The sequence below is a fragment of the Magnolia sinica genome, chromosome 13 (assembly GCF_029962835.1).
Source record: "Magnolia sinica isolate HGM2019 chromosome 13, MsV1, whole genome shotgun sequence".
In the NCBI taxonomy this organism is placed as follows: domain Eukaryota; kingdom Viridiplantae; phylum Streptophyta; class Magnoliopsida; order Magnoliales; family Magnoliaceae; genus Magnolia; species Magnolia sinica.
Genome location: NC_080585.1, coordinates 53,630,222 through 53,648,776, shown reverse-complemented (window position 1 = coordinate 53,648,776; position 18,555 = coordinate 53,630,222). Strand labels below are relative to the sequence as shown.

General features: G+C 42.6%; 1 protein-coding gene across 1 annotated transcript; it reads left to right on the top strand.

Moving 5' to 3' along the window:
* The first annotated feature begins 11,195 nt into the window (after nucleotides 1-11,195).
* Nucleotides 11,196-13,265, top strand: LOC131224282 (U-box domain-containing protein 16). Its single transcript, XM_058219807.1, has one exon. It carries the CDS (start codon nucleotides 11,196-11,198, stop codon nucleotides 13,155-13,157), a length of 1,962 nt encoding a protein of 653 aa, XP_058075790.1. The 3' UTR covers nucleotides 13,158-13,265.
* The last annotated feature ends 5,290 nt before the right edge of the window (nucleotides 13,266-18,555 follow it).

The following is an 18,555-nucleotide window of genomic DNA, read 5'->3' as shown; positions in this document are numbered from 1 at the left end:
TATTTTAGATGGTGTGGGCCACTTAAGTTCTTTGTACGGTTGCTTTTTGGCATGACCCATTTTTAAGAGGGGACCCATCAAATGCACGGTGCTGATGTTTGACATACATCAAGGTAGGGCCTGTGGTGGGGCCCACCTCTTTCCAGCATAAACAGAGGCGCTGCAGCAGCAGCGTCAGAGTGCTTTTTTTTTGTTTTTTTTTTGTTTCTCATATATGGGGCCCACAACAGGACGATCCAGTCCATATGTTGTGTGTGTCCCACGTGGTGGAGCGTTCAATCCAAGTTTCAGATGCATCTAAATTTCAGGTGGGGCCCAACAAGTGCTTTTATATGCTTTAGCCATGTCTGCACATTAGTTTAGGTGGTGTGGGCCACCTAAGATTTGGATTGTCTTCATTTTTCAGCTCCATGGCTAAAATGAACTGAGAAATTAAATGGACAACATGGATTAAATACATATATCATGTGTGGGGCCCGTTGGGGACCCACAACCCCTGTCCCTTTAAATCAAATTGCTGGCAGCGTCTCTCTCTTCTTCTTTTTTTATACGTGTAGGTGTGTGTGAGTTTGGCCAGCCCAATGGGCCAATGGATGGATGATTTGGATGCCATACAAACATTTTGGTGGGGCCCACTATCAATGGGTCCCACATGAACTCTATAATAAATTAATTTTATATGTTTTCTCCTACGCATCCCCACCATTAAATCATCATCATTATTGCAATTATCTTCACCATCAATCATACTATCTTCATCATCCACACCATTAATCACATCATCATCAACATCATCTCTACCATACATAAACACAACAAAAATAAAATAAGAATGTGTAGGGTGGGTGTACTCACCTTGATGAATTAGATGGATGGTTGAGATGTACGGAAGGGATGAAATTGATGGTTGAGATGGATGAAAGGTATGAGATTGATGGAGTTGATGGCCCACCAAGATCACTCCTCTCTCTCTCTCTCATGGAAAAAAAATGGTGAAATGCTGAGGAATGGAGGGGTATTTATAAAGAAATAGATAAATTTTTGGTTAAGTTAAGCTAATGTGATTAATATTAGCTTAGGCTAGGATTATGGTACTTAATTCATGCTTTATAATTAATGGTGGATTAAAGGAGCATGGGATGGCATGGTGTGGTGATGTCATGTATAGTGTATGGTATGGAGAAAGGTTAACTTTTCATGCACATGAGAGAGAAGAGGTATGGGTATGTGACATCACACACATGGGTAGAGATTCTCTCACCCATGTGTGGCATGTACATGTGTGCATGACATGTGTTGTGCACATGTGTGGAATGAAATACATGGTGTCATGCGCACATGATACACTTATTATTCTTCATGGCGTATCTCACTAACAGATTATCATACCGACGAACGGGTGATACCTCCAGGATCGCGGCGATGGGGCGGTCAATATGAGATAGGTTTCAAGGTCTTGAGGTCCCGGTCAATTGGGTGTGTACTATGAACGACTAATCTAGGTCTAGCTAAGGGCGTAGATTATCATGTACATATATGCATAGAAATTGTATGGAATGGACTGGGTATTACAATCTACCCTCTTAACAAAAAATTTCGTCCTCGAAATTTCTAGTTCTAAGCACACTATCAAACTGATAACATGGAATCGAAACATACGTATCATCGTACATATCAAATAATCATCCATCAAACTCTAAAGGGTATTGCTCACAGCTATCTCCTTATGCCAAGGTACTAAGTATATTCTCTTGGTTCTCAAATAGAGGATCGTGTTTTGACTAAGTTCTCAAACCGAGAATCCTAGATTCATGTCTCTAGATTCAAACAAATCAGGGGTACTAATAGCATTTAGGTTCTCGATCAACGACGTTGGGAGACATAGTTTAAGTTCCTCTATGTTTTCCACTTGCGGACTTTGCTCGTAATTGATCCCAAATCTTATGCTCTGATACCATCTTCTGTTACGCCCCAAACTCGGTGACGGACAGCTTCCGTGATGTCCCGAATTCGGCACTCGACTTCCATACACCAAGTCCCGAGTTCAGCGCACCATAAGGAAGATTTTTGATTGAATTTTTTTTATATACATAGTAATACCTGAGCATGAAGATCCATGATCAAACTACCAAGCAACACTCTCCATCATAAGTCCCGATGGTTATAAGTATAATGCTTTACAAAAGATACGTAACGTCAACATTGCCCAAATCGAAGAATAGATGCAATGCATCAAGAAAGCTAAGTCTTCCAAGCTACTCCAACCCTGAAAAAAAATGAGAAATAGGAGGCTTAGGCAAAAAGCCTAGTGAGTACACACATGTGTGCAGTGTGTCCTACATGCAGGCAAGATAAATATGCTATAAGGAAATCATACCACAGCCATAAGCATATTACATGCATCCGTAATCACATCATCATCATCATATTGTCATGCCATAATTATACAATATCGAAAATACTGACAAGTCCATGAGTCATACAATATCAGAGTACGCAATATAAATAAGCAAGTAAATGAGGAGTTATAAAGAGCCAAATATCAGATGTCGAGGATGTAATGCAATATGTGGTGCGAATGAAATGACTATGCTGGAGTGAGGTCGGGATGGTAGTACGTAGTATCGCAGACTATGGGGTCTATCACAAGGGACTTCTATCCAAAATAGTCTCATACCTAATTTGGATAGTCAGACTCAATGTGGTAAACTCCTGATCTCAGGTTAGTCGCGTGCCCCAACCGAAATCCTGGCCATTGCGAAGGTACACACAATAATTAGTTGTGCACCACCCGCCCGTGTGAATAGTGAATGAATGAATAAATGAGTATGCAACTCCTGCTCAATAAGTCCACATATCAGTACAGTTCATCTATGGGATCATCACCAGAGTTTAGTACACTTTAAATGGCACTGTCTCTCTCCCAGCAGCACAGTCCAAGTGAGCGTAAGAAACCTCACTATCCGCCTGACCAATAGTCTGCCAATACCTATCCGGTACGTCGATAGCGGACACATTTACGAGCTGGTCAAACTCAGCCTAGTAATGCCCCCTACCCTCAGGCGGGTAAGGCCACACCCCCTCCCAACCGACCACGACACAGTGAGAGACGCGGCCTCCTGGTATTCGGCACTCGGGCGCTCATGTATCCACTCGGTCTCGACGTTGGGGCGTCTCCTGGCCTCGGAGGTTTAGGGATTTTCACCCAGGGACATCTATGGCGCCCGTATGCTAGAACCAAATATTTTCGGTATCCCATCTAGCCATCCACGATATGCCTGTGGAGGCTACAGCCCTGATGTCGCTAGGGCACATAATGAAGATGCATGAGTCATACAATCCAGTCATGCATCAATCTTACGCATACCGTGCACTCATGTGAGATAACCTCCGCCTATCAAGGAGTCTCATAGTAACATGCTCAATGATATATGCAATGATCAACCACATCTCATAACGAACATGTAGATGATGCGTGTGGGCATGTATCATGATGTTATGCTATCATGTACTCGTAATCGGCATCGTTAATTGGAATCGGTGAGAATGGGCCTAACAAGGCCTAAAGGAAGGTCACAATATGGACATTCAACCATCATTACCCGTCAATGTGGACATTTAACCAACATTACTCCCAAGGAGTGACCCACATAAACATCAATACATACATCATGACGAAATCATACATCACATTGGTCCTCATATACATCGCTTTGGGTCTCTCGCAAGGGCAGCACATTCATCACATTAGGCCTCACTCGTGGGCCGCATATACATCACATTGGTCCGTGTCATATGGGCCTTACACATCGCTATGGGCCTCGACACATGGGCCAAGAATACACCACATCAGGCTTCATAACCCATGGGCTTCAAATACACAATAGGTGGGCCCTACACATGGGCCTCAAATACATCACAATGAGCCTCATCATATGGGCCAAAAATATATCTCAATGGGCCTTGCTCATAGGCCATGAATAGATGGCTACACCAATTATGATAAGTCTTATACTACAACCACTTCACACGTTATATAGTTAATGGCTCATATTTGGTGCTGCATAGTTAAGGGCCAAGAGCCACGTTTCATCGTACCATTTACGGTTTAGCGATCACAGCGTATAGAATCCAGGACCTTAATAGCATTAGCTTGGGTAATAAAACTCTACATCACATTCAGTTAGTGTACAACTTAGTTATATGTGATTCAAGTGGCGGTATCTATATCGATAAGCAGAAAACTACGTCATTGAATGGCCATCAATGCCACTTGATTTCATAAGGTTAGGTGGCCTTGTACGTATTTCACATTCATACAATTAGATGACTACGTATACTACATATACTCCACTATTGCCTATGATTAGGCGGCTATATATACATCAACTACCTACATGATTAATGGACCAAACATGTATATCACACCCTCACACCACTAGAGTCTACATATTTATTATAATTAAACATGTTTAAGGGTTTAGACACAAGTCACATGATCCTATTACTTAGGACCATACTCTAACCAAAGTGCTAAGTGATCAATGGCTGTCCACAACCAGCCCATTAAAGGGATTATTCATCATTACTTTAAAAATTATAATACTAGTTCGTCATATGTTCAACATATGGAGATTACCAACCCTTGTCGAAGAGGCCCAATAGTTGGCCCAAACAAGGCTACCACTGATAGGCCCATATAGCATTCACTTAAAATGGGCCTTAACATTCTTGGACCCACAAATAAATAGAATTTACAATGAGTTCTATATGGTGGAGCTCATAGGGCTTTCCCATGAGGTTAAGTCGTATGTGACTCACTTAAGACTTAGGTCTACTTTGATTTTAGCACAAATTCTAAAATGATATGAGGAAGTGGATGGTCCGCATGGATTAAATAGATACCCCATGGTGGCCTTATGTTGGATTCAATAGTTAGGTCCTTATTCTTGCAACCTTGTATTATATGGTCCAATTCAGGTTGGATTGACTGATCTCTGGGACAATGCTCTAAAGGGGACCCGGTACATGGGCTAGATGGGTTGAATATGTAATACATCATCAGGATGACCCATAATAAATTATTTGTGATGAGAGTTCAATTTATATTATTTCAGAATGTCCGGCTGTTTAATCATTGGATGGGCCTGCTTCATGGTAACATACCGTCAAAAGGGTTAATAAAATAGATAAATGATGAGGATCTTAAATATATATCATGTCATAGCCACGGTAGATTAAGTAGCATAACACCTGCATCAAAGTGGGCCATACCACACACAAGTTGAGAGGTTTACCCTTCATTAAATATTCATAATCGGGTCTACAGAGATGTGGTTCATAAATTCGGCCCATCCATTATGTGTGTCCCACTTGGTTGAGGGGTCAGACCAAGTTTTAGATACATCCATATTTCAAGTGGACCTAAAAGTGATTTTACATGCTCGAGCTTCGAATTGTACGAATGGTTTAAGGACATCAAAGTTACATGGGTCCTAAAGTGATGTATTTATTATACCTACACCTTTCATTTACTTTTAGAGATCATTTTAGAAAATTATCTAAAAATGAATCATAACCAAAGATTATCTAGACCTCACCTCAATTAGCAGCGAGGATAATGATTTCACCATTAAATCATTCATAGGGCCCTCCATAATGTTTATTTTCCATTTGATATGTTCATAAGGTCACTAAGACCTGAATTAAGGGGAAATACAAATTTCATAGTGGTCCAAAACTTCTTACCCAAAAGGGTTCCATTGGTAGATATTTAATCCTTGCTGCTTTTGTAGTGTAGCCCACTTGATAGTTAGATCTATCTTATTTTTCTTCTCAAACCTTAAGACAAGCTCACCAGATGGATGAATGGTTTAGATATAACATATACCACATGATCAGACCCATGAAAATTGCTGATTTATTCAGCTTCATGAATTTATTTTTATTTTTATTTTTTTTTATGGTGTGGGCCACATGAGTTCCGTGTACAGCTGAATTTTGAGGGTGACCCATTTTTAAAGGGGACCCATCAAATGCACGGTACTGATGTTCGACATACATCAAGGTAGGGCCTGTGGTGGGGCCCATTTTCTTCCAGCGTGAACAGCAAACGCTGCTTGCTGCAGTGTCAGACGCTGGCAGCAACAACAACAGGCTGTTTTGCAAATTTTATTTCTTTATTTTTTGTTTTTCATATTTGGGGCCCATAACAGGACGATCCAGTCCATCTATTGTGTGTGTCCCACCAATTTAACGGGTCATTCCAAGTTTCAGATACATCAAAATTTCAGGTGGGGCCTAGCAAGTGCTTTTATATGTTTTAGCCATGACTGCACATTATTTTAGATGGTGTGGGCCACTTAAGTTCTTTGTACAGTTGCTTTTTGGCGTGACCCATTTTTAAGAGGGGACCCATCAAATGCACGGTGCTGATGTTTGACATACATCAAGGTAGGGCCTGTGGTGGGGCCCACCTCTTTCCAGCGTAAACAGAGACACTGCAGCAGCAATAGCGTTAGAGTGCTTTTTTTTTTGTTTCTCATATATGGGGCCCACAACAGGACGATCTAGTCTATATGTTGTGTGTGTCCCACGTGGTGGAGCGTTCAATCCAAGTTTCAGATGCATCCAAATTTTAGGTGGGGCCCAGCAAGTGCTTTTATATGCTTTAGCCATGTCTGCACATTAGTTTAGGTGGTGTGGGCCACCTAAGATTTGGATTGTCTTCAATTTTCAACTCCATGGCTAAAATGAGCTGAGAAATTAAATGGACAACATGGATTAAATACATACATCATGTGTGGGGCCCGTTGGGGACCTACAACCCCTCTCACTTTAAATCAAATTGCTGGCAGCGTCTCTCTCTTCTTCTTTTTTTATACGTGTAGGTGTGTGTGAGTTTGGCCAACCCAATGGGCCAATGGATGGATGATTTGGATGCCATACAAACATTTTGGTGGGGCCCACTATCAATGGGTCCCACATGAACTCTATAATAAATTAATTTTATATGTTTTCTCCTATGCATCCCCACCATTAATAGCATCATCATCATTATTGCAATTATCTTCACCATCAATCATACTATCTTCATCATCCACACCATTAATCACATCATCATCCACATCATCTCTACCATACATAAACACAACAAAAATAAAATAAGAATGTGTAGGGTGGGTGTACTCACCTTGATGAATTAGATGGATGGTTGAGATGTACGGAAGGGATGGAATTGATGGTTGAGATGGATGAAAGGTATGGGATTGATGGAGTTGATGGCCCACCAAGATCACTCCTCTCTCTCTCTCTCTCTTTCTCTCTTATGGAAAAAAAAATGGTGAAATGCTAAGGAATGGAGGGGTATTTATAAAGAAATGGATAAATTTTTGGTTAAGTTAAGCTAATGTGATTAATATTAGCTTAGGCTAGGATTATGGTACTTAATTCATGCTTTGTAATTAATGGTGGATTAAAGGTGCATGGGATGGCATGGTGTGGTGATGTCATGTATAGTGTATGGCATGGAGAAAGGTTGACTTTTCATGCACATGAGAGAGAAGAGGTATGGGTATGTGACATCACACACATGGGTAGAGATTCTCTCACCCATGTGTGGCATGTACATGTGTGCATGACATGTGTTGTGCACATGTGTGGAATGAAATACATGATGTCATGCACACATGATACACTTATTATTCTTCACAGCGTATCTCACTAACAGATTATCATACCGACGAACGGGTGGTACCTCCACGATCGCGGCGATGGGGCGGTCAATATGAGATAGGTTTCAAGGTCTTGAGGTCCCGGTCAGTTGGGTGTGTACTATGAACGGCTAATCTAGGTCTAGCTAAGGGCGTAGATTATCATGTACATATATGCATAGAAACTGGTACGGAATGGACTGGGTATTACACAAGTGGTTTTGGGCTTTCGGGGAATGGGAGGCGCCTGATCGATGAAGGAGATCAGGGGTAATCACTAGCTTTCAAAATCTCACCAAAGCCTCCACTTGCCTCTCATACACAATTCAATTGCACTCCGAGTCAGTCTCTAAGGCAGGATGCTTGGGCAGAATTGCCAACGACCACTATAGTTAGAAGCAAAACAACATGAATGTAAACTTAAAAGACAACAGTTCAGATGTACCCAACCTTGGTGGGCAAAGCGGGTCGGAACTCGAGGTCATAGCCTGGTAGTCACAGAAGCCTTCTAGTCCCCTGATGCCCAAAATTATTTATTCTTTCAATTTTTATTGGAGGTTGGGGCATCTGTGATGATGCCCTTACCCTTATTCGGCCATGATGAAAAGTAGTACCAACCCTCATAGAAAGGGTTGGCCTTCACCTGAAACATATGGAGGAATTCATCCGTAGTCAGATCGGGTTGTCCGAGATGGAACCACAGAATGAAAGCCCCCACCAAAGCCCTCCAGGGTTTGGAATTACCTATCCAGGGACCAGCCTCAGGAGCGAGATGACCTCCTTAATGATATGGTGAAAGGGGAGCCTTGGGCCACACTGCAGGGCAACCAAATATACCGCCACTTCGCCCTCCATGGGATTACTTAGAATTTTGCCAAGTGTAGGAGCTCGGATCACCACCGAATCTGCAATGTGGTACTTTGACCTGATCCACACTAGGTCGGATTCCCTCAGATTTGACCCAACTAGGACGATCTTTTCAGACTCCGTGGAAGAATGAGTTGCCTCTTCCCTCGCCTGAGTTGACTCCGCCTCATCACCCGCAGGCTGCTCAACAAAGGACTAAGTTGCACCTCTCGCCCTCAGAATAGGCACGATCTCCTTGTCGCTCATCATCACGATCGGAGATGGTGGATCGCGTGAAGCTTCTTCCAGCTAATCCCAATCCTCTAGTTCATATTCGTCCTAGAATGCCGCAGGTTCATCGTAGATGTCTGGCGGATCAGACATTTTTGGCTGAAAAATGGAAACAATGAGAGAAATAAAAGAAAATGGAAGAAAAAAGAAGATTGAAGAAGGAAAATATTGCCAGAGAGAAAAGATTTCGACTTACCAAAAATTACAAAGTGCATTGGGCAGAAGAAGTAGAGAGGCAGCTAGAACAAATGCCCCTACACTACTAGGGTTTCCCCCTTTTATAGGAAGTCTGACTGCACGTATTAATGGTCTGCATCTAATGCAGTAGCCGAACAAGTTCCTCGGTGCCTGCGCATGGCCATGTGGAGCCCTCTCACTTGATGGACGACCCGACTTCCTAGGAGATGCCACGCATCTGCAACCCATAAGCCGGGAGCCGAAAGGGTGCCCTGTCAGCACACCTTACCTCTTACGTGTCGTACCATCATTGCGGATCCCACTTTGATCCCCGCGCTTACCACCTTATTCCGCATTAATGATAAACAGGCTCGACACCCCACACACAAGATAGTCCAACCTCGCCAAACCGACTTACTTCTCGAGCCTGCTGCGTAAGCTCGAAAGTAGGGGGGCTACTATTATGGGTAAAAATGGACTAGCCAAGGAGAAGAAGTTAGCTCGGACATCTGTGCTCGTCGCGTGGTCAACTAGTGTTGAGCATGACGAAGGAGCTCCTTAATGGCCAGAAAGAAATAATCCACTATTGGGAAACCCGCCTATTCCTCGAGCTTGACCATGAGAAGATGAAGTGTCTCCGCTTCCATCAGATACCGAGCTCTTCCACAGTCTTATTATTTCCAAGCTGTTGCTTAAGAGCCTTGAAGCATGACTCATTATGGACCAAGACTCCGTGCTACTACATTTAGGGAAGCCATACACCATGTGATAAGATGAAGAGGATGCTCATCCCTGAAGTCATCTAAAGCTCCATTCAGGGAGTCGGTCTCACTGATTGGGCACGGCCGGTACAGGCAGGTCAGTATTCTAATCGAAACCTAAAGATCTGACGCTAAGGATCTGACTCCACGGTATGAACTGTGAAGGTTGGAGGAAGAACATACCATAAGCCATTAGAGAGCCCAACTCGGGACACCGAGCCCAGCTCAGAACGCTCTCCCTCAGGGTAGCTATAGAGGGTAGCTTGGATGGTCAACTTCGATCTCCTACCATATCTCCCAACCTCGATTGTTTGATCTTATCTTCACCGATGACCTTGCAGAACGGTTGAGAAATGTCCGTTGAATGCACACACGCTTGTAATCTAGCCTATGATTCAGGAAACGTCTCTCTCCACGTAACTATCTATATGCTTCTATAGGCTTATAAATATGGCCTCCATCTACCAAGAAAGGTACGAAAAACACACGTCTGAATACCCCCTATTAAGATCCAATTTGCCTGACTTTGGCATCGGAGGATCCCCTATTGTAGCTAGGGTCTCCGTTGTTGTGTTATTTGTGCCGGTATTGTGAAGTCTAGGAGGGACGACCAAATTTTTGCATTAACACTATCTATATGTGGCAACTATTATATATGTGTTTTATCCACACGGTCTAATCATTCATGACAATTATTATGTATGTGTTTTATCCACACTGTCTATTCATATTTCCATATCATTTTAGGGGATGAGTCCAAAAATGAGGTAGATCAAAAGGTTAAGTGGACCACACGGTAAAAAGCAATAGGAATCATTAGTTACACCATTGAAACCTTATTAAGGCCCACCATGATGTTTAATTTCCATCCAATTTGTTCCTAAGGTCACAGAGACGTGTGCAAAGGGAAAACACAAATAACAGCTTGACGGATAACCTGAGTAAGTTTTCAATGGTAGGTATTTAATTCCCTCGTCTTCCTGTGCTGTGTTCCACCTGAGGTTTGCATTTGCCACATTTTTCGGCTCATCCCCTAAAATGACATGGAAAAATGAATAGACTGTGTGGATAAAACGCATACATCATGGCCGGCCCGTAGAGCAGGAAGAAACATGAACAAGGTGGTGCCCCCACACAAAAACGTATATGGTTGGCCTCCCATCCCATTCCTCCCTGCCGTGTGACTCAGTTAAGCAGTGGATCTGGCTGATTTTCCTGTTCCATGGCTTTAAAAGAAGAGCATAACACCAAATAGACGAAGTAGATGTTGCGTATACAACTTGGTGGGCTCCACAGCTTGGGTAGGTCTTGCAAGCATAGCCGCTTATCACCCCATATATATTGATATCGATCTCCCGTTACCAGGATTGCAATTAGCTCTCTCTGTCTCTCTCTCTCTCTCTCTCAAATGGCAATCACAAATCCTCCTCCGACTTCTCCACGCCAGCTCCTCCAATCTCTTCTCATCCTCACAAATGAAATCTCGAACTCCAAAAAGCTCCTCCAATCTCCTCCTCAGAAGTTCAACTCCTCCTCAATTCTCCGAAAATCCAACCTCCTATCCCTTCTCTTCCATGACCTCCTCCTTCTACCCCCTTATCTCCTCCCACCTTCCGCCATCCTCTGCCTCTCCGAGCTCTCCCATCTTCTCCAATCCCTAAATTCCCTCTTTGACAAAATCTCAAACACCAGCAAGACATGGCTTCTCTTCCACAACTCCTCCCTCTCCAACGCTTTTCACCACCTCAATTTCGATCTCTCCACCGTCCTGGACATCTTCCCACTCTCTTCCCTCCCTCTCTCCAATGACCTCTGCGAACAGATCCTTCTCCTCAAATCTCAGTGCTCCCGATCTAGACCCTTGGTCCATCCCTCCGACGACCATCTCCGCTCTCATATCCTTGCACTCATAGAGGACATCGAGCTCGGCACCGCGCCCGATCGATCCCGACTCGCTGCAGTTTTCGGAACGCTGAAATTCGATGATTCTACAAGCTGCGGAGTCGAGATCAAGAGACTCGAGGACGAGATACCCAATCAGGTATCGTCTAAGTCAACGGCCACGATTGTCGCTCTTGTCGGCCTTGTGCGGTACGGTAAGTGCGTCCTCTTCGGCCCGTCCACGCCGAGATCTTTACCGAAGCTCGGCTTTGCGGTGGCAGATGCCTTCTTCCCGGTGGATTTCCGGTGCCCGATCTCTCTCGATCTGATGCAGGACCCGGTCGTGGTCGCGTCCGGGCAAACGTATGATCGGGCGAGTATCAGCCGTTGGTTCGGATCCGGACATGCCACGTGTCCGAAAACGGGGCAGGTGCTACCGCATTCCGACCTCATTCCGAACCTAGCTCTGAAGAATCTAATATCCAGTTGGTGCCAGGAAAGGAATATTCCGTTCAAGACTAAGCCGGAAGAAAACGGTGCCGTCGTGAATAAAGCGGCCAAAGAGGCAACCAGAATGACGGCATTATTCCTCGTCGGGAAACTAGCGGAATCGCCGTTAACGGACGCCGCCAACCGCATCGTCCACGAGCTGCGGGCCCTGGCTAAGACAGGGTCGGAAAACCGTGCCAGCATTGCCGAAGCGGGAGCCATACCCTTGCTGGTACCGCTGCTAGGCTCGGACGACCCGAAGCTGCAGGTTAACGCCGTAACGGCTCTTTTCAACCTTTCTATACTCGAAGCTAACAAGGAGGCGATCATGGAGAGTAACGGCGCTTTTGACGGCCTACTCGGGGTTTTAGGCTCGGGTGCCACGTGGGAAGCCAAGGAGAACGCAGCTGCCACGGTGTTGAGCCTATCGGCCATCCACTCATATAGGAAGAGATTCGGAAAGGATTCACGTGTTGTTGGAGCGTTGGTTGATTTGGTTAAGGTGGGACCCACAAGTTCGAGGAGGGATGCTTTCGCGGCTATTTTGAATCTGGCTGGGGATAGGGATACAGTGGGGAGGTTTTTGGAGAAAGGGCTTGTGGAGCTGGCTTTGACAGAGGCTGAGAAAGAGGAGGCCGCCGAGGAGGCATTGGCAATGCTGGCGGCCATAGCTAAGACGGGTGGAGCAGAGGCACTGGCGGCAACCGAGGGTGTTGTTACAAAGCTGATGAAGGTTTTGATGAACGGTTCAGATCGCGGAAAGGAGCATGCAGCGGCGGCTCTCGTGGCAGTGTCCCAGAAAGGAGGGAGAGGTGTTTTGGAGGAGCTGGCCTGCACGCCGGGCATTGAGAAGGTGCTTTTGGAATTGATGGCGTCGGGGACGATGACGGCAAGAGCTAAGGCAGCCGCCCTTGGCCGGATGCGCCGGAGATGGATGATCACGAGAGTGATCGATCCAACGGTCAGATTTCCTTCCCGGACAGCCACGCTAGAAGCCTAATTTTCTTTTACATCCTCTCTTTGTTGTGGTCCTTTTAATTGTATATAGCCGTGATTCTTCAGTTTCCGTCGTCAATTACTTTTTTGGTGGGAAAAAGGAAAGAATCATGCAAAATTACCATATTTATTTATTGATTGATTGATATTTGCTATATATTAATGAATGTTAATGGCTAAAATAATCATAGATTAACTTAGAATAACGTCGGAGCTAACGACTCTTCTCTCACACCACTTGATGTAATTCTAAGCCACAATGGATGGACCCTAAGTATTAGAAATTCGGATCTAGGATCTTTGTTGGTCTTGCACTTTGCAGAATCACGTCCAATAAAAATAGAACCAGAAAAAAAAAAAAAAAAAAAAAACTAAAATGATTAAAACAATCAAGCAAACAATGATATAACATGCTAATTTTACATGAAAAAATTAGATCATAAAGTGACAGATATCTCCATTATAATAAAAAAATAAATAAATCTTAGAGTTTACAACACTCATATTTTTCTATTACACGATGATCAAATGATCTCCCCTAGTGATGTGCATTTAGAAAAATCATAGGCCCTTAGGAAAATCCCTTCCCAAGCCCTTATAAGTTTAAAGAACCATCTCACCTCGCAAAACCCCTACCATTAGAGAAAAAAACATACTTTCGTCATTAAGTCCAATAAAAAATGGACTTAAATACCCCAATTTGCGCTAATCTGTGTAACACCGGTTGAACCGAAACAAACCGACTCACACATATTGGTCAAATGAAAATGTACAAATCTTCACAGTGTGCAAACTGGGCCTTTTACCGATGAACTTATTTCCAACGAAATAAATTTCGTCGGTACACATGACTTTCCCTGACGAAATCATATTTCGTTGGCAAAAGATTCCCGCCACGACCAAATATGTTCCCGCCACCATTTACAACGATGGCCTGGAAACTTTTCCTGACGACATTACGTATTGTCAGTGAAAACTATTTTCCTGACGATTATTTCATCGGTAAATGTAATTTTTCCCGACGAACCAAACAGTTCGTCGGCAAAAGATCCCTTGGTGTCCTTTTCGATGACGGAGAGACTATTTTTACCGATGTTATAAAATATCGTCGGTAAAGGAACTTTGTACTGACAAAAAAAATCGTTGATAAAGAAACTTTTTATCGATGAAATAGATACATTGTCGGACAAAATGGATGGTGGACATATTATTTCACTTTGTGTGGTTGATCATGGATGTTGATTTGTAATTTTTATTTTTGGTGTAGCTAATAAGTATATTTAAAAACATATGTACGGAGTGGATGAGGTTGATAAAGCATGGTTGGGCCCAAATATTTTTGAAGCCTTCTACCGACGAATTGTAAAAAGTATTACGGACGAAAAGTTTCGTCAGTAATAATGATATGTTTTAACTCGAACCGACTCCAGCGTCCATTTCTCTCTCTCTCTCTCTCTCTCTCTCTCTCTCTCTCTCTCTCTCTCTCTCTCTCTTCTTACCCTACCTCCTCTCCCGCCCGAACGAGCGCTGCTACCTACCCGATGCCCTTATTCCTTTCACCCTAAACCCTAACTCGCTGCTGCTTGCCCAACACCCGATTGTCTCCCTCTCTGTTTCTCTTGTCTCAAATCTCTCTTAAGTTGATGTATTTTATTTCGTTCTTATGATTCCAGTCTTTTTGAAATGGGGGTAAATCAATTTTCGTTTGGATGCCCGTAGATGGTTTACGGCCTGTTTGGATGCTTGTAAGTTGGGTTAATGGGAAGTGACTTACAGGGAAGTCACTTGCAGGTGCTGTTTGGGGGAAGAAATTCACCTGTAAGTCACTTACAGGAAAAACTGGCAGGAAACTTCCAGGGGCTGGAGGTGAGAAGTCACTTCCCTGTAAGTGACTTACAGGCCAACAGTCTGATTTTTTAAACAAGGGGAAGAGGGGAAAAATGCACCTCCATTACCGAAAAGCTCTGGCCATTGAAGATGCTCCACTAAGCTCTCTCTCTCTCTCTCTCTCTCTCTCTCTCTCTCTCTCTCTGTAATGGCATTGTGCGCCTCCCTCTCTCCCTCTCTGCAATTAGTATTTCTGTGCGCCCATCTCTCTTCCCCGCTCTGGCTCTTTGCATGCAGTTAGGGTTGCCGTTTTCTTTTTCTTTTATTCGAATAGACGGATTCAGTTAGGCTATGACAGTGGGGCCCACAGTAATTTGTGTTTTATTTTAGGGCCCAAGCCCAAACATGAAGTATATCCAAATCTTAGGTGGGTTAAACCACAAGAAACGGTGGTGATTGAATGTCCACCATTAAAGCTCCCCACCGTCCGGTCTATTTAGGTGGACCATTTTTATTTATTTTAAATTTTTTTATTTAATTATTTTAATGGATCCTATAAATATGGAGGTGGGCATATAAATATCACAGTGGGCCCTAGTAAGGTTTCAATGTGAGATCCCCTCTGTTTCCTATTGTGTAGCCCACTTGATTTTTGAATGGTGGGATCACATCCTAAAAATAACTAAAAAAACTGATGGATGGAGTGGATATTGTCACGTAGGTTCTGCTTCCTATAACAAATGTTGAAGTTCTTGTCCCATATCTTTCCTTTACTGCATTTACTAATGACTGCTTTCAGTTTGCACAGATTAAGCCATGGCTTATTGATCCTGATTATTGATAAGATGAATCTCATCATAGATGGGCAATGCCTCTACACTCTCCTAGACGTGACGATCCTAACCCTTTCACTGGTTGCATCTGAAAATAGATGATTTGGGAAAGAAGCAGAGCAATGGTCCACATTCAATTGAAAATGGCAAAAGATGTTCGAATCTGGGAGAGTTTTGGAGCATGGTTCCATCAAACCAATAGTCTGGATCGTAAAACCTACAGCCTTAAAACCAGAGGATACTTTGCATATTCCTGGGCTGAAGATCCACCATTTTTTTAACCATGCATTCAAAGTGAAGCTTCTGATTTGGACATTACTGATTTGGTGGGGCTCAACAAGGATGGAAGATCCTAACCCCTAGCACTTACTGGATCATGTCTCTTTTGTTTGGCCTTCCTGAATTCTTCTTTCAATTTTAGCATGCCCATCACCCACATGATTGAAGAGACTATTGAATTAAATAGTCCATTTTAAATGGATCCTTTTGTCATGGAATTAATGCCATCCATTTGCATGCACCCATTTTTTTTTTAAAAAATTTTTTTACATTGGATATAACAAACTGTAAATTTAAAATGGGTGTATGTAAATCAATGAGAGTGTGCATAAACATCAATTCCCTAGATAGAACGATCCATTTAAACTGCACTGTTTGATTTGAACTACTTGTATGCTGCATATGCAATTTCATAGTAATTTCTCAGTATTAAACACTAATTCCCTAGATAGAATGATCCATCTAAACTGGACTATTTGATTTGAACTAATTGTATGCTATGTATGCAATTTGTAAGTAATTTCTAAGTATTAAACATCAATTCCCTAGAAGAATGATCCATCTAAACTGGACCGTTTGATTTGAACTACTTATATGTAGCCAATGCAAATTCTAAGTAATTTCTAAGTACCAGAAATGTGTGTTGGACCTACTTGAAAATCTAGATAGATACACTGTTGAAGTGTACTACTGCAACTCAGAGCATTGAAACTTATAGTGATCTAAAAGCATTATAGCATCTCCCAATAATCTGTTTGACAAATGCTTTAGGGATAAAATTACTGTTAATGGGCCGTGTTCGAGCTCGTTAAAATTAAAATTTTGAATAGGACTGGCCCATCAGGCCCAGCTCAAACAATTCAAAATCCATGAAGAAGCCAACCCCAAGCCCATAAATTAGACATCCAAATCCCAACAATTGTATAATTAACTAATTGTATTACTTTGCTTCTTCGCTTTTCTCATTATTGTGCATTGTTTATAGTTAGCTTAATATGTATTACATTTTTTTTCTTAAATTATTATTGTGACTTGTTAGTTTATAGTTGTGACTTGTAAGGCAGTTTTTTCTCAAAAGTCAGGCAGTTTTAGTCCTTGGTGGGCCACAATATGCAAAGTGAATTGACAATCAAATGGATGCTTTCTATCCATCTATTTGTTTTATATGCTTTAGCCCATCCGAGTTTTGAAAAAGCATGACCTACCTGATGGAGCATACCCGGATGTTTGTCGGAGCTATCCGGATGTTGAGCGGGATCCTGGAAGGTGAGAACCACTGTTATGACCATGATGAAGCTGTCAATTTTTTATGGACAGCAATATAGGTGGCTTGGCCATTTGGATAGGCCATGTTTATGTATTAGCTTAGAATTGATGGAGCGGACCCGGATGTGCATCAGAGCTATCCGAATGTTAAGCGGGGGTCCCTGGAAGGTGGGAACTGATGTTATGACCATGATGAAGCTGTCCATTTTCTATGGACAACAATATGGGTGGCATGACTATCTGGAGAGGCCTATGTTTATGTATTAGCTCGAAATTGATGGAGCAGACCCTAGTATAGCCCTAAACCTAAACCTATTCTCAAATCCCTAAACCTAAACTTACACCTAAACCTAAACCTATAACCCTAACCTAAACCTAAACCTAAACCTAAACTCAAAAAACTAAGCCAAAACCCGATCCCGAACCCAAACTCAAATCCGAATCCTTAAGTCTTAAACCTAAACCTATTCTCAAATCCCTAAACCTAAACCTACACCTAAATGTAAACCTATAACCTTAACCTAAACCTAAACATAAACTTAATTCACTTAACTTAAACCTACACCTAAACCCAAAATGATAACCCTAACCTAAACCTATATGTATTTGTGCGTGGATGAATGGCTAAAGGAAACAATCCTCCCTTAATTTGCCTCTCTTTCTGCAATGGCCTACTAAAGTTTTGAATCAAGTTGAAAGTTGGGTCTCAGGGGTTTCATGGGTGCCACATCACATGGACCAGATTTTGGGCCTATGACATATATATATATATATATATATATATATATATATATATATATAAGTAATGCTCACACACAACTAGTTGGACATTACATTTTCGTCCAACTAGTTGTGCATTTAATGAAAATTTTCTTCCTAATTAATGTAAATGCTTCCATTACATGCTAAGTAAAGTAAACCTAAACCTATTCTCAAATCCCTAAACCTAAACCTAAACCTGATCTCAATCATGATGAAGTTGTCCATTCCCTATGGACAACAATATGGGTGGCCTGGCCATTTGGACAGGCCCGTGTTTGTGTGGAGCAGACCCGGATGTGTGTCGAAGCTATCCGTGAGTTGGTTGAGTCTCCAAGACCTAAACCCTAAACCCTAAACCCTAATCCTAAACCCTAAACCTAAAACTAAACATCATGGTGGGGACAGTGCCCCCGCGATTGATTCCTTCCTGGGACC

Excerpts from the sequence above, each read along its gene's own strand:
- LOC131224282 (XM_058219807.1), top strand. The coding sequence starts at position 11,196 with ATGGCAATCACAAATCCTCCTCCGACTTCTCCACGCCAGCTCCTCCAA.